Source organism: Hippocampus zosterae, chromosome 19, assembly GCF_025434085.1.
Source record: "Hippocampus zosterae strain Florida chromosome 19, ASM2543408v3, whole genome shotgun sequence".
Taxonomy (NCBI): domain Eukaryota; kingdom Metazoa; phylum Chordata; class Actinopteri; order Syngnathiformes; family Syngnathidae; genus Hippocampus; species Hippocampus zosterae.
Window position 1 is genome coordinate 7,172,733 of NC_067469.1, and position 15,398 is coordinate 7,188,130.

Here is a 15,398-nt window from a genome sequence, read left to right on the forward strand (position 1 = left end):
AACCGTGATTGCCAGGCCAGCCAATCGAAGGGCACACAGATGAACAACCAACTTGCTTACGTTTTCATGTCAAAAACAATAAATGTCAACATATTTCTTGACCAGACCAATACTGATATCTGGTGGTCACTCTAAGTAACTGCATGAATTGAAACGAACCAGTCAAGTACAGTACCTTATTTTTTTTTCAAAAATAATGAAAATTCAAAATAGATTTTTATTTCATTAAAATACATTATAACAGCATTATAGAATTACAGGCAAAACAAAAAATATTCATGATTTATACATCAAGTATATTCATATTTCATTAATAGTACAGTATATCTGTTTATTATATTGATTAATAATGTTGGACAAATTCCACTGGATTCATAATCAACAACAACAACAACAACATGTTAACGATAAAATGCTTTTCATTGTATTGAGTTTCTGACTCTGCGGCATCTGATAATGAAGCTCAACAAAAATCTGAAAGTAAAGAATATATTGATCAATTTGGCATAGCTAATCGTTCTTTTGGCTTACTGACTTGGATTGAAGAACAACTTTGAAAGGTGTTTTGGTGTGATGCCGACAGGTTGGACATTCATTGGCAGTAGTGCTTCCTGTGCGTGATGGTGCATATTACGCCGCCCTTGGGGCGCAGCGTGCCCAGGTCTCGGATGTCAAAGCTCTGCCCCGGCGTCAAGGCGAAATTGAACCTCTGCAGCAACTTGGCCATCACCACTTTAGCTTCCATCTATTGACAATAATACATCAAGGTACTCACAGCGTTGCTCCTTAATGGGAAATTTGAGTGGATTTGTATTTATTTTTTTTGTCATCACCTGTGCAAAGTTCTGTCCCAGGCAGGATCGCGGGCCAAGTGAAAAAGGGTAGTAGCAGTAATAAGGCCTTGGTGGTGGTGGTGGGACCAAAAAGTAATTTTCATTTGAATAGGAAAAATACAAAGACAGGTCAGTCAAAAACCAGGAAAAAGAGATACGGATTTCTACATCTACAACGTTCTCTCTCTCTTTTTTTTTTTTAAACACAAAAAAATCAAATATCAATGTTGTAATTTGAAGAACAAAAGTCAAAATCTTGTGCAAATTGTTAGTGTATTTATTGTTAACTCGAAAAGCTGGGATATCATGAGATCAAATTATTAATAACATCCAAAAAAAAGATGAGTTGTTTTTAAATAAAACATTGCAATATGCTGATTCCAATATTTGGCAGAATAAAATTGCGATACCTGATTAATTAATCTAACAACAATAAAATACTGTATATGAATTAAAGGAATAAAAAAGCTGTAAAAAAATCATTTTTTCGCTGATTCTTTTTAGGGTGTAAGGAGAATTTATGATCTTGTTTTGTAAACCAAATAAATCTGGAAAAAAAATGAAAGAAAAAAATTGCTGACTGATGTAGATTTTAATAGTTAATTCAGGCCCTAGTCACGAGTTCATTTTTCTTTTTTTCCGATGAAACCTATTTGAATTGTTTTTTTTTACCATTCCAAAGAGTAGTAATGTGACAAGAAGAAGAAAAAAATCCTTACTTGGGAGAGTCTGGATGAAAGTGATCCGGGTTAAATTCCAGCGGATTCTTGAAGAACCTTTCCATTCTGCTGGACACATACGAGCTGAACTAAATTTCCCCCGGACCCCCCCCCCAAAAACGTCAGTCATTCTTATTTTACTTTTTTTTTTTTCCACGGTCAATGCCTTACGAGACAGGTGGCTCCGGCCGGAATGCGGATGCCGTCGACAACGATGTCCTCAACGAGCTCACGGGACGTTCCTGGAGCTGTCGGGTATATCCTTAACGTCTCTTTAAGAACCTAGAATGAAATTATAGAATATTTTCTATGTTTCAAAAATGTAGACTCGCAACATCATCATGGGGAAAATACAAGACACTTTTATGATTCAAAGCGGAAGATTTTACAATTCGAAGATTTTAACATCCCCCGTCAGCGTACCTGCGAGAGGTAAACCAGTTTCCCGAGATCGTCGTAGCTAATTTCCCGCTTCATCCCGATGACGTCGTCCACCTCCTTCTGAGCTCTAGAAAACAAAACAAAACACAACCGGGGAATCTGTTGTCGTTTTGCTTGACTTTTTTTTCCTCACTTTTCCATGATGTGAGGATGCCTGGCGAGCTCCATGATGCAAAATGCGAGCTGGTTAGCCGTGGTTTCCTGTCCTGGATGAGCAGAAAATAATGAATAAAATAAGATCCTTGAAAAGTAGTTTTTTAACCCTCGTAGTCCACCGCTTGCGATAAATGTAAAATTATGTCTTTGAATCAAAGGCATTCGGAAAAACATGAGAGCGCTGAAATGTATTGGAGGGTTCTAAAATGGCCTAAATTTCATGACGTCACCGGCTGATAATTCTCAGGCATTGCAGCAATAATAAAAAAGGTTTTGATTCCGTAATCTTCACAATTTACATATTTTGCACCAGAGACCGATTATAATTCATATTTTTGAATGCATCGTAAACATGCATTTCACGCGATTTTTACGTCAATCGCTTTGTTTTCGCTTGGACAAACGTATTCATGCCACATTGTTGGGTTGAGGTCATTCCAATTGTGCAACTTTTAGGTGGCGCCAGAGGATCGCAAATGAGTTTGCCTTTTTGCAGGAGGCTTCAAACCAATGCATTTTACATGAACACGTCCGGTCGGGATTGTAGTAGGGCTTGGTTGGGACCTCCAGACACAATTTTTTTTTCCCTTTTGCAAAAAATAAAGAATAAAAAATCCCAAAGAACTAATAAAAACTATATATGTATGGATAGCACAGATGCCTCTGAACATTTTGAGTGTTTGAAAAAAAAAAAGAATGTTTGTATAACACAAAATACATCATTACAAAAATTGTAAAATGCGTAACTTAGGGTTTTTTTTTCATTTGAAGGACCCAAGGGTTAAAAGAATAATATTAACTCATTCAGAACCAGCCAATTCTGGACCAAGTCTGAAAAGACGTTTAAAAAACGTCTTTGGGAGTGAATGAGTTAATGAAAAAAAATACTTATTTTAATTGGATTAATCAGAAAATTCATCCATCCACCCATTTTTTAATCCATTTCTCTTCACGAAGGTCGCGGGTGTGCTGGAGCTTATCCCAGATGTCTTATGTTTTTTATTGTATTTTGCCAATATTATTTATTTAAAAAAAAAGATGAGTCAAGAGCTGGGCTAAGTTCATTCATTCATTCATCTTCCGAACCGCTTGATCCTCACTAGGGTCGCGGGGGGTGCTGGAGCCGATCCCAGCTGTCTCCGGGCAGTAGGCGGGGGACACCCTGAATCGGTTGCCAGCCAATCGCAGGGCACACATAGACGAACAACCATTCACGCTCACACTCACACCTAGGGACAATTTAGAGTGTTCAATCAACCTGCCGTGCATGTTATTGGAATGTGGGAGGAAACCGGAACACCCGGAGAAAACCCACGCAGGCCCGGGGAGAACATGCAAACTCCACACACGGAGGCCGGAGCTGGAATCGAACCCGGTACCTCTGCACTGTGAAGCCAACGTGCTAACCACTGGACTACCGGGCCGCCGAGCTGGGCTAAGTGTTCAATCAAATGACTCATGTTCGCAAGTGAGGTGACTTTCTTTCTTCTACTGGCATGTCACTGGATTAGTGAATCGGGAAGGGAATGTCATTCAAAAGCATCACCATGACAACGATAACGGCCCACATGATTTGAATCGGATTAAAGTCTCACCGGCGATGAAGAAGGTGACAAAATTGTCCAGCATGAACTCTTCGTCTTCTTTGGTCATGTTTTCCTCTGACGTTTAAAAGAAAAAGAAAAAAAAGGCAAATATTCTTAGCCACAGCTTTCAACACTTCATGCATAGCGAAGCCAAGACTTTTTGTTTTCAATAGCCGACCTTTTCCGGCCGACTTGATGATCTGCGTGAGGATATCTTTGGGCATGTCGGCCCCGCTCTGGAGGGCGAGCTTCCTGTTTTGGATCCATTCATTGCCGGTGGAGCGCAGCAGCTTGCACGCGGCGCGCACTTCCTCCACAAAGGCCCAGTTTTTGGGGTGGAACTGGAAATCAGTCGGGACATTTCTGTATTTGTCATACGTTTGTGTGAGTAGACATATTTACATCCAAGCACGTGTAAAGATGGAGCCTATGTGCAAGTATGATTTTGGTTTATTGTCTACTAGGGTTTCCCCGCAGTCCTTTTTAAAATTTTGGGGTCCGCCAGGCTATTCCAGGGCTCGAGAGTGCGTCCAAATTTCACTATGTGGCGATGAAAAGAAAAGGTAACCTTTGCTGTACCCGAAAAAAGATGTTACGTGTGTTTAAGATCATCCCTTGGAGGCAGGTCTCGATGGCTTTGGGGAAAGGCAATGAGCTGTCCTCCAGCAGCTCCAAATCCATGCCAAACGCCACCTGGGTAAACAAACCTCCATTTTAAAAGATAACCCTGAAAATAATTGTTGTTGTTGTTTTTTTTTTTCATAATTGGCCTTGCCTTGATGATGACATCCAAGGTGACTCGGTTGACCAACTCCAGCATGCGGGCCTCCGACTTTTTGTCAGCGATGTCGGCCAGTTTGGTCATCAGTCTCTCGGCTCGCTCGTTGAACGTGCCCGTCAGACTCCTCAAGTACCTGCAGGTGTGTCAGCACACATTTTGAGGCGGATATTAATTTGCCTGCACACACCAGTTCCCTTCTGCACGTAAACATAACAGCAATTAAAAAAAAAGAAAAAAAGCGAAACGTTCCCAAATTTAATTCCACACCGCATTGCTTGCGCATGTGTGTGTGTGTGAGACGTGCAGTGTCCTTTTTTTTTTTCAACGTAAAGTATTGCGCTATATTGTGCGGTGTGGCTGTTATCCTTAGAAGGTAAGATCACATCACATTCATCAGGACGTGACCGTGTTTGACTGCATTCTTGTGTGGTTTACTGCCGTGCTTGTGTGCTACACCCTATTTTATGTAAGAATACTAAAAACACAGCTGTTGTTATTTGTCTGCTAAAGCACAGATTAGGTTTGTGCAAAAGTAACTCACAGGCTGCTGAAGGCAGGGTCAATGATCCTCCGTTGTTTATACCACTGATCATGGTTCCTTGCTGTTGCCAGACCATTGCCCAAGAACCTGCAAATCACAAGCAATGACAAATATTTATACACTATATGCAGTATATATTTATTTGTTATGTATCCGTGTCTAACTTCACAATTCACCTTTGACCAAACAGGCTGAAGAGGCGTGTGTGGAGGAATCGGTCTTTGGGATACTTAGAGGACATCAAGAGTTCCTAAATGCATTTTAAAAAAAACAACAACACTGGTGACATTTTTTTTTTTGAGTCATCAAATCAAACCATATCGACAAAACAGTTACGTATGTGGGAAAACCATCAAGGGATTTAATTTAATATGTTCATATGTTTTATTATGCATATTTGATAACTTGGAGTGAAGTGACTGTACCTTGACCGTTTCGGGGCAGATAACGACGACCATGACGTGATGCAGCAGGTTGAGCTTGTACACTGCTCCATAACGCTCGGCCCTTTAAACGTAACACCAATAATGATCGTGTCAACGATAACTGTGAAAAAATATAAAAAACATATTTACCATTCCAGTAAAACGTCGTGCAGAAGACCGTCGTTTTTCATTGTCCTCTGAAAAACCGGGGAATGTCCGAAGAGCCAACTTAAAAAAAATAAAGCACACAAAAACAAAAAGAGGTCAACAAAAACTGAGGTGAGCGTTTGGCACCCAAGTTTTTTCCCCTTACCTTTCCCTCGGAGGTCCAGGTATGTGGTCATACTTCAGGTGCATGTACTTGATGTAGACGCAGTAGCAGAGGAACGCTAAAAACAGAAGAATGAGGAGTAAACCGAGCGCATGCCAGGCCAAGGTGAAAATAAAAGTTAAAAATGCCATTTTTTAATCATCAAAACTCGTCGGCGTAAGTTCATCGGTCTTTCTGCATAGGGAAGTTGCCGAACTCCGTTCGTAAAAAAAAAAACCTCCGTTCGTGTAACGTCATTATTATGCGACTCTCACGGACAACTGATGTCCATGGCTGTATTGTTTTCATTTTAACTTCTTATCAGCGCTAGTGCAGTAAAATTAATTAAAATTATATGATAATATTCATGAATGAATGAATTGGTTCAAAGTTCTGGTCTGTTGGCATGGGCACGTATTGAAAGCCTTTAAAGGCCTTCAACTTTAAGTCAAAAATTTATTTAAAAAAAAGATTAATTCAACAGTTAAGTTGAAATTGACGCAATTCCACCCCCTTGTTCTATTTTTTGATAAACGTAACGTAATATATACATCGATCCAACACCGATATCCAGTGAACACTATCAAGTCCAACGGAATAGTCCATTGAATTAAATTGTGCGTGTACTCGAGTAATTTGAGACAAAACAAACAAAAAATGTGTGCTCCCCTATTTCAGTAATGAATGTGGCACTGCCTCTTTGAAATTGTACTCATGCCTTTGACTCTCCCCTTTTCTCTTCATGCACATGGGGAAATAAGCATCTTTAGAGCTGGAGAAACTTTTTGATTTCACTTCCAAGTTTTAATATTTTAATACATTGTTGTGTATAATTTATGTGGGGACTGTATCGCCATAATTGACAGGAGAACATTATTTTTGCTGTTTTCGCCAGATATGTTGTGTTTATGTGTGCCCCCCTTTTTCTCGTGATGTCCACACGCTGTACCACCATAATTAATGAGAGGACGTGGTTTTTGCCGTCATCGTCAGGTTGTCACTATTTTTAAACACAACGCAGTTCGACACACTGGTTACAGTCAGACCAAATTATCTCTCCATGACGTGTTTAAACTTTCACTTAGACAGAGGCCAGACTGAGTATGTACAAGATATTTAATAGAAAATGTATTAATTGGGATGGGATTTTTGATATGAACAGGTATTTTGATTCTGGAAACTAAAACATAAATTTCGCCATTGTGGGACAAATAAAGGATATCTTATCTTATCTTATTATCTTACATGGAAGGCCTGCTGATGAGCTCTGGAAAAAAATGCATAAAAATGGATTTTAAAAGGACTCATGAAAATAAAATATATTGTCAAACAGCATTGATTGTAAACACTTGACATGCAAAAAAAAAAAGTGCAACCAATCAGTCGGCAGCATCAATCAAAATGGCACGATCCGTTTTATGCCCCCCCCTCCCCCAGATGCTCCTCAGCTTGTCCCGTGGAGCTTTATCGGCGTACACCCTCCAGGACGCGGCAGCCATGTTCGTTTGGGGCAGTGTTGCCACTGCTCTGGTTCCTTGTGTGTGTGTGTTTTTTTACGTCGTTGTTTCATTTTGTTAGCTGTTCTTGATGTCGTCCTCACATAAAGTCGTCGGAATCGTAGCCCTCCTACACAGGGATGTTTTTTTCCACATAAAATCGTTGTTTAAAATGACAAGCCTGGATGAGTGGAGCAAGTTAAGTGCGCTCACCTCGTTGGTCTGCATGTTTTCGCTTTTCATCAGGGAAGTGTAGCACCTGAATGAGAGAAATGACAATGCGATAAAATAAAAGTCGATTTTTGGGAAGGGAAAAAAAGGTTGTACAGATGCTCTGTTCAATATATTTCTTATTTCTGTTGTTATTGTAAAAACACATTTTGAATATCATAATCTTTTTGGGGTGGATGCCGGGGGTGAGAAAAATTAATTGAATGACTTTTTTGCTATTGTCTGAAAGCGAAGGAAGAGCATGACTACTGACTTGAGCTCGTCTATCTCCTTCTTCTTCTTCTGCTCGTCCTTCTCGCGTCTCTTCTGCTCCTGCAGCTGAGCTTTCTTCTCGTTGCGCTCCTCACGGTCCCTCGACTCCTTCTCAGCCGCCAAGTCAGGAAAGCGTTCCTCTTTGGTCTTCTCCAAGCGGTTCACGATCTCGTTGACTTTCTTTTCCACGGCCACCGTCTTCACCTGAAGACACAAAAAAAACACAAACATCATGATGAAAGACATTCAGGCGCCGACAAGTGTAACCTCGATTCGTCTGACCTCCTTTTGTCGATGGAAGCCGATCTGTCCCACGTCCATGTCCCCCGTCTTCTTCAGGTTGGACCACGGCGTGTAGACCACGCCGATGTTGTTCATCTTACAGCCTGCGAGGCGACGCACAAATCCACACTCACCAGACACTTTTTGAGGAACATTTAAGATTTTCATATTTCTATGACAGTGAGACCTTGAATGCTGTTGTTTTTCACCAGCTGTGCACAGTCTATCAAAACCTCCGGAGGAATATCATTGATAGTCACACCCTAAAACAGCCAAACAGAGCATTTTATGAGTCCAAATATGGAACAATATAAGAAAGACAAGTTATTAGACAAATATTTAATAATGATAAAGTCATCTGTTTACCTTTGGCAAGCGAAGATAAACGTGAGCTGAGGACAATTTGTCCACATGAAACCTGGCACAAAAAATATTTTGATTACTATGACAAAAAAAGTCCCATTATAAGTTCAATCGGAACGGGTGCAGCTCAGTACATTAAGATATCGAGGAAAAACGTCATTTATTTGAGAACACAATTGAATGTCAATGCTTACTTTGGACAATACTGTATTTAGATTTTTGTGCCTGTGGGAAAACTCACCAGATGTCTTCAGGCCAACCATACTTGATGAGATCTTCGTCTGAGTGTAACGTAGTTGATTCAGTGAAAATGTAACTATAAATCCATAAATGTTGAGTGTGTAAGCTTACTTTCATACTTGTCTTTTCCCATGTAAATGGTGTAATGAGGCTCCACCACTAACACAACAGAGACAGCAAATCGTGAGCATAAATATGTGGAGCAACGCGGGCTAATCGCTAACAAGGCTACAAACTTACCGGCACTTGTGAAGTAAAACACCATTTTAAGGAGATTTTAAAAAGTGACCAGATAATGAATTATGAACGTAGAATTGTATTCAGAAAATAAAATATGTTGGTTTTAAAGTGGGACTATTTCCTGACTGACTTTGTTGTCATTTCGCGCATGGAGTTGCAGGTTGAACCCGGAAGTTGTTACCCGGCAGAGCCACGGAAATAAATTCTACATTGACCTGACCATAAAATTTGATATATTGAGTTCGACTGTGTTTTCACGCATATTTTACAGTTTATTAATCTACAATTTCAAAGACCCTTTTCTTAATGTTCTATTTTCAGATAAAGCACGTCAGCAGTTTTATAAAATAAACCCCGGAAGTTGTCTGACAATGCCCCGGAACCACTAGATTTAGTCCCTCACATTAAAAGTACTATTCAACATTTAGACTACTGTTTAGTTTATCCCACCATGTTTTCACCAAATAATGATAATCATAATTTTTAAAAACAATAAACATTTCAAACGAAGGCATAATTGTCGGCATCTTGATGTTTAATTTATCAAATAATCAACCAGATGTGTTTGTGGTAATTCCCGCGAATCTCCATTGCGCAGCATTGATCTGCGCGCGCCTTTCAAAACACATTAAGGAAACGCGGCTAAGGAGAATCGCCAGTGTCGGATCGTTTCTCTCCTATTTGACATTTCCACCACTGAAAGTTCGATTATATTCTCCTCAACCTAAAAGGCGTTTTAGGTACGATATCCTATGCTTGTTTCGTCGTTTGAGATCATCGTGTTGTAGCAATAGCGTGCTATTTTACTTCGACGCGCTTCTCTCGAGGTTGATGTGTTCAAATGATTTTTTACGTTTAAAATATCAACTGTGAGCGCTCATCTCTTGTTTGGTTTGATATCAATCGCAGTGTGTTTCAAATTCTCTGCTTGGAAATCCGACATGGCGTTTTTTTCTCTTCAAATAATGCCGCCATTAGTCGTCGCAACCTTTGAGCTCATGAACGGTTCGGTATTATTTATTTACAGCGTATAATAAAGCAGTTTTTCTTCGAGGTTAACGTTAGGATAAAGTCAAGAAACGATCCTTAATGTATTTTGTCTCCAGTAATAGAAAGACTTGAAATATGTCTAATATTGTCTGTTGGATTGATCTTTGTCTTCCTCGACCTATCTTCTTCATGATGAATCGTATTTTTGTTCTATATAATCTTAATAATTGTCCACGTGCAGGTGAACGGTTGACAAAATGATGCCCATGAGCACTCGGAAGAGAAAACTGTCCTCTATGGATTCGGACAGGTGAGCATTTTATCAGCGTTTTGTGGAGACAAAGGAGGTGTTGAATCTGATGCACTTGTTTGTTTTTCCTGGCTGTCACCTGGTCAAAAGGAGTGAGACGGAGGCATCCCCCATCAAGAGGAGCTCTCCCAGGAAGAAGATGGATGCCAATGCATCTTTGAACAAAGAAAATCACCCGTCGCCAAGGAACTCTCCTCGTAAAGCAGCAGGTATTAACGCGTTGGAGGACAGAAGAACTTAGAGGAATCGTCTATTTGAACAACGGCTCTCTCCGTGATTCTCCTTAGGCTTTCCGCTCAAGCAGGCAACGATGACTAGCTCCTTCTATGGGACGAAAAAGAGCGTCTATCTCACACCTCTAGAGAGGAAGGCAGTGAAGGAGTCACTTCCACCTCCTTCTACGCGACAGGTCAAGAAAGCGGAGACGAAAATCAAGAAGGCTGCAAAAGGCAAGCAGGTCAAGGCGGCAAAAGGCAAGCAGGCCAAGGCGGCGACAGCGTCCAGCATCAGAAACTACATAGAGTCCAACAACACCATCAGGCTGTCCAAGATGAATTGGAGCAGGTTTGTGCAAGAGGATGAACACAAGGCGCTGGTCTTATCTGCTGTTGGGGGAAAAAACTGACACCATTACATTCTTAGCCTTTCCAGAAGTCTCAAAAGAAAATAACTGTATTTAAGAAACTCGAAAAAAATAAAAATCCCAAATCAAATATGACCTTGAAATAAAATTGAACATTTTTCACAGTAAGCCTTTTTTGTTACCCCAACTGGCTGACACCCACGTCACTCACCAAGCAGTTTTGCTACCGCAAGAGTTGTATAACATTGACCTTTTTTTTTTTTTTACTTCAGCAATGCCAACCAGAAGGCATCTGAGCCAAAAAAGGCCATCACCATGACCTTCAGCGGCATGAAGAAGCCCAAAGCCAAGATATTGGTGGGTGCCGCCTTCTTCAGCGCGGCCAAGAAACCGTCGTCTATGTACAAGAAGATGTCCGCCGCAAAGGCCAAAGGCAAAGTTGCGGTCAAAGCAGACAAGTCTATGAGTCAAGCGGCGGCGGTGGCCCGCCAGCCAGAGAGAAATCAAACGCAGAAAAATCCCGCAAAGGTAACGATGGAGAAGAGATCACGTTTGATTTCAAACGAGAATGTATTTTTATTATTTTTGTGGTCTTCAGATTGCCATCCCACCCGTGGACAAAAAAATTGAGCCGACCAGGAGAAAGTATGACCCGGAATTGGAATTGTTTGATTGTGAGAGCGACCTGCCGCCAGAGCAGCCGAGGTGCTTTTTTTTTTTAATCCGATGTGCGCTCACTGGTCACTTGATTAGGAACACCCGCACAACCTAACAAGCCTGGGAATGGTTACCGCTGCTTTAATTCTTATTGTTACGGCAACTAAATATCCCTTTAAAAGGCTTCAACATACTTGGAAATTCATCAAATTTGTGTGGATTAGGAAATCCTTGGCGGGATTGACCAAGCCTGTCCGAGTTTGCAATTTTGGTTGCCGTTTTAATTTTGTTTTGGCAGCTAAATCCATTTTGGAGCTTTTAACAGGCCAAGAAGTTGGTAAAAATTTACAAACACCTAGTAAAAAACATCCACATTCCATTCATGCCTCCCAATATGCTAAGACGCCATTTTCACTGCAGCTTTAATTGATACTATTCCGGCATCTAAACATTTTATCTTCGACATACTCAAAACTCAACAAATGTCGTCGTGTCCGTCCCTCTTGTGAAGCGAAATCTAGTCATCAAAATATTCTGTATTTTTTCCCCCCTCCCTTCAGTTCCCCTCAAGCCATGACCGCTAATCACCAAATCACAAAGGAGCTAAAAATTGTGCTGACAAGGACTCCGATTCCAACATCTCAAATCTCATCTTTTGCTTTTCAGGTATCTTAGCATAGCGTGGCAAAATGTCCAAATTGAGTTTAATTGTTTACTATTCATATGTGTAAATATTTTTGTTTGATTTGTCGCGACCAGGATGACGGCTCCGAGCCCGTTTGTGACCTCAGAGACGCGATTCCCAAAAGTCCGACCTCTACGCCGCCCAAAGGTAAGCGCCGCAAATAAACCGCACGATAAAAAGTATGAGCTATAATTTTCACACGCATTATCCTGCCCAAGCGAACCCAAAATATTTTTTCCCCCCGGTCCAGAATCTCCAGCTGTGTATCCCATTTTCGGATCAGCTACTAAACGGTGAGACAAATTCTTTCTTGGAATGTTTGCAATCGCCGCCGTCATGCTAATCCAACAATGTCGTATTTACCGTGGAACAAAGTTCCAAGAGCTCCCCTGCTGACAAGACTCGGCCGTCATCATCCACCAAAGAGCGACCCACCCGCAGGAGGAAGGAGAAGCATGACGACGACCAACTCATCATCGTACGTTGGCTTCTTTTTTAACGTCATGTGGTCACGCGACTTTAAAAATAAATAAATAAACACTCGACGCTTTCCCCACCAGGATGCAGGCCAGAAGCAATTTGGCGCCACCACCTGCGGCTCCTGCGGGATGGTGTACAGCTCAGACAACCCAGAAGACAACTTCCAACATGAGCAGTTCCACCAGTGCCTTCTGGACTCCATCAAGTTTGTGGTAAACGGCGTCGGAGGGGAGGAGAACATTGAACTGTCTACAGGAAGATGACTTGTCAAGACTTTGTTTTGTTTTTTTCCTCCCCTCCCAGGGTTGGAAGAAGGAGAGGGTGGTGGGTGAGTTCTGGGACGGCAAGATCATTCTGGTTATGCCAGATGATCCCAAGTACGCCATCAAAAAGGTACGTTCCCGCTCGGGACTGCCGCAGTTCAGCAATTAGGACTAAACGATTGTCAGGAAGAATTTGATTCGTAGGCGTTATAAATCCTGTATGTTAGTTTCCAGATGTTTTTTTGAAAAGGTTATGTTTCCTCATTTTACGAAATCTTGTCTAATTTTTTGCCAATTTGGGCACCCGGCATTATATCGGAAGCTGACAGTGTAAAGGGCCGCCCGACAACCAGAGTTCTATGACTCATGTCACAGCGCATCTAAATTACAGTATCTGAATGCGGCAAGCCACAACGGTTACGCCAGGCGTGTCCAAAGTCCGGCCCGCGGGCAAAATCCGGCCCGCGGTCGAATTTCATCCGACCCTCGGCCCCTGTCATAAAATCAGTGCCGTCTGGCCCGCAGGTTGGGCGCAATGGAACACGTGTTGCATTGACTGAGGTCTCGTAGACTGGTGAGTGATGTTTCATAGAGTACTGCTTCCCTCTAGTGGCTAAATGAGTAATAGCATTCACTAAATGAGTAATAGCATTTAGACACTAGAGGGCATCACTCACGAGTTAACAAGACATCACTCCGTGTTTATATTGACTGATATGTCATATTTCAAATGATCCTTGCAGTTGTGGATATGTGTATTGCTTGTTCATTTCCCTGTTGTTCGAGTCAAAGGTTTTGTGACTATTGAAAAGTCATGGTGATACATTTTATGTTTCAAATCAATCAATTTGCACTCAGGAGACTTCTGTTTAAGAAAAAGTCAAGTGAATAAGCAGTTGTATGTGATATACCCGTTTCAAATGAACCAAAAGAAATTCTTAAGATTGTTGAAATTAAAATAAAAATGGAAATGTGAAACAGACTGGCTTACTAAAATTTGTTGAACAATATTGTTGTTCAATGTAAAGAATGTCAGCCAAGGTCGGCCCCCCCGACATTTTACCACATAAAATCTGGCCCCCTTGGCAAAAAGTTTGGACACCCCTGGGTTACGCGAAGGAACTTGACTTCCTTTGGGGCCGGACTCTGTTGAGTTCTGATGGGAAAATGCGTTGTGGAGGTTAACGCTACCGTGACCGAGTGAACCTTTCGGGGTTATCGAAAGTGAAAATAAGCCTGAGAAAGACACCCGGTCTAATGAGATTTGTTTTTCAGGCGGAGGAGGTGCGACTCATCGCGGACAACGAGTTGGGCTTCCAGCAAGCGACGCTGAGCAGACCCTCGCAGGCTAAGACTTACTTGTTTGTCAACACCGATCGGATGGTGGTGGGCTGCCTGGTGGCGGAATCCATACGGCAGGTCAGCGGGTTTGACTTTTTGCATCCAGCCAAATTGAAACACTTTTGTCCTTTTCCGGTTTATGTTCTGCTTGAAGGAAAAAGTGCCTTTAAGGACATTAATCACATGTAAGACTTAAGATCTATTGAAGGACATTTCGATGACATAAAAAAAAGGCGAGTGAATATGATTATTGGCAATATGAAATAATCACCTGATTAAGTCCATTTGCTATCTGCAAAAATCCTGATGGAAGAATGCTTGGATGAGTTTGGTTGAGGAAGAACAACTTCTCGTCTCCCCCCGTAGGCCTTCAGAGTCCTGGAGCAGCCGGATCAGATCAAGGACATGACCAAGGACGACTTCATGGACCGGCACCGGGCGTGGTGCTGCTCCACCGTGCCAGAGAAGGCGCTTTGCGGCATCAGTCGCGTGTGGGTCTTCAGCCTGGCCCGGCGCCAGGGCGTCGCCCGCCGCATGTTGGACACTGTCAGGTAGGCGGCCATTTTGGGGTCTCGGTTACCACCGGGCGTGTTCTAATCGACGTTGCGCGATTGTGTCGCTGTTAGTCATCTCATTTATATAAGTTGACTTTAATAGAGACCGACTCGAAAGACAGACTGTAAAATGTTTTGGGGGAAAATAATTGCTTGGATAAGTCTTAAAAGTTGCTAAATATAGCAACTCAAGTCCGATGTTGACCTTGGTTTCTTCCGTTCAAGGAGCACCTTCATGTACGGCAGTCACCTGACAAAGGAGGAAATCGCCTTCTCCGACCCGACGCCGGACGGCAAACAGTTTGCGACGGCGTACTGCGGCACGCCCACCTTCCTTGTCTACAACTTCATCGCCTGAAGTGACCGTACGGGCCAAGCGATCGTTGTGTTGTTTTTTTTTTCTCAGCTCAGGGCCGAGTGTTGTAAATTTGCTATAGTTTTATTGCAGATGTTTATGTGGAAATAACTTCTCATTGATGTTTTGTCTGTCTGAAATATTTTTTTTACAGCTTTTAGACTGATCAACTTTTCACAACTGAATTTTCCTGTCCTTTTGAAAGGGGGTGAGGAAAAAAAAAATGTTTTGGGAAGAGGATTCTGTTTGAAGCCTTTAATAAACAACCGGTGTTTGAATTCCCT

General features: G+C 41.7%; 3 protein-coding genes across 3 annotated transcripts; 1 reads left to right on the forward strand and 2 right to left on the reverse strand.

Annotated features, from left to right (window-relative positions):
- Window positions 1-203: 203 nt before the first annotated feature.
- Window positions 204-6,008, reverse strand: LOC127592614 (cholesterol 24-hydroxylase-like). The gene is made up of 15 exons (XM_052053517.1): window positions 5,796-6,008; window positions 5,633-5,710; window positions 5,483-5,564; window positions 5,234-5,307; window positions 5,058-5,144; window positions 4,511-4,649; window positions 4,315-4,428; window positions 3,914-4,076; window positions 3,745-3,810; window positions 2,127-2,199; window positions 1,976-2,060; window positions 1,724-1,834; window positions 1,553-1,641; window positions 834-900; window positions 204-745 (listed from the first exon to the last, which is right to left on the reverse strand). The coding sequence occupies exons 1-15, from the start codon at window positions 5,942-5,944 to the stop codon at window positions 593-595; spliced, it is 1,530 nt and encodes a 509-aa protein (XP_051909477.1). The 5' UTR covers window positions 5,945-6,008; the 3' UTR covers window positions 204-592.
- A 1,067-nt stretch (window positions 6,009-7,075) lies between these two features.
- On the reverse strand, window positions 7,076-9,087 carry ccdc25 (coiled-coil domain containing 25). Its single transcript, XM_052053519.1, has 9 exons — window positions 8,897-9,087; window positions 8,768-8,815; window positions 8,658-8,697; window positions 8,420-8,471; window positions 8,241-8,316; window positions 8,054-8,157; window positions 7,773-7,975; window positions 7,502-7,547; window positions 7,076-7,418 (listed from the first exon to the last, which is right to left on the reverse strand). The coding sequence occupies exons 1-9, from the start codon at window positions 8,919-8,921 to the stop codon at window positions 7,389-7,391; spliced, it is 624 nt and encodes a 207-aa protein (XP_051909479.1). The 5' UTR covers window positions 8,922-9,087; the 3' UTR covers window positions 7,076-7,388.
- Window positions 9,088-9,494: 407 nt separating this feature from the next.
- On the forward strand, window positions 9,495-15,392 carry esco2 (establishment of sister chromatid cohesion N-acetyltransferase 2). Its single transcript, XM_052053520.1, has 15 exons — window positions 9,495-9,636; window positions 10,128-10,196; window positions 10,287-10,405; window positions 10,484-10,760; window positions 11,052-11,307; window positions 11,378-11,484; window positions 11,997-12,102; window positions 12,196-12,268; window positions 12,372-12,414; window positions 12,497-12,599; window positions 12,682-12,813; window positions 12,905-12,994; window positions 14,140-14,283; window positions 14,572-14,756; window positions 14,985-15,392. Exons 2-15 carry the CDS (start codon window positions 10,144-10,146, stop codon window positions 15,115-15,117), a joined length of 1,821 nt encoding a protein of 606 aa, XP_051909480.1. The 5' UTR covers window positions 9,495-9,636; window positions 10,128-10,143; the 3' UTR covers window positions 15,118-15,392.
- The last annotated feature ends 6 nt before the right edge of the window (window positions 15,393-15,398 follow it).

Coding starts and splice junctions, on each gene's coding strand:
- LOC127592614 (XM_052053517.1), bottom strand. CDS start 5,944: ATGGCATTTTTAACTTTTATTTTCACCTTGGCCTGGCATGCGCTCGGT. Junction 5,565..5,632: donor CACGACGTTTTACTGGAATG/GTAAATATGTTT, acceptor TTACGTTTAAAG/GGCCGAGCGTTATGGAGCAG. Junction 5,308..5,482: donor TCTGCCCCGAAACGGTCAAG/GTACAGTCACTT, acceptor AAATGCATTTAG/GAACTCTTGATGTCCTCTAA.
- ccdc25 (XM_052053519.1), bottom strand. CDS start 8,921: ATGGTGTTTTACTTCACAAGTGCCG. Junction 8,698..8,767: donor GGGAAAAGACAAGTATGAAA/GTAAGCTTACAC, acceptor CGTTACACTCAG/ACGAAGATCTCATCAAGTAT. Junction 8,472..8,657: donor GGTTGGCCTGAAGACATCTG/GTGAGTTTTCCC, acceptor TTTTTGTGCCAG/GTTTCATGTGGACAAATTGT.
- esco2 (XM_052053520.1), top strand. CDS start 10,144: ATGATGCCCATGAGCACTCGGAAGAGAAAACTGTCCTCTATGGATTCG. Junction 12,269..12,371: donor GACCTCTACGCCGCCCAAAG/GTAAGCGCCGCA, acceptor CCCCCGGTCCAG/AATCTCCAGCTGTGTATCCC. Junction 12,995..14,139: donor CCAAGTACGCCATCAAAAAG/GTACGTTCCCGC, acceptor TTTGTTTTTCAG/GCGGAGGAGGTGCGACTCAT.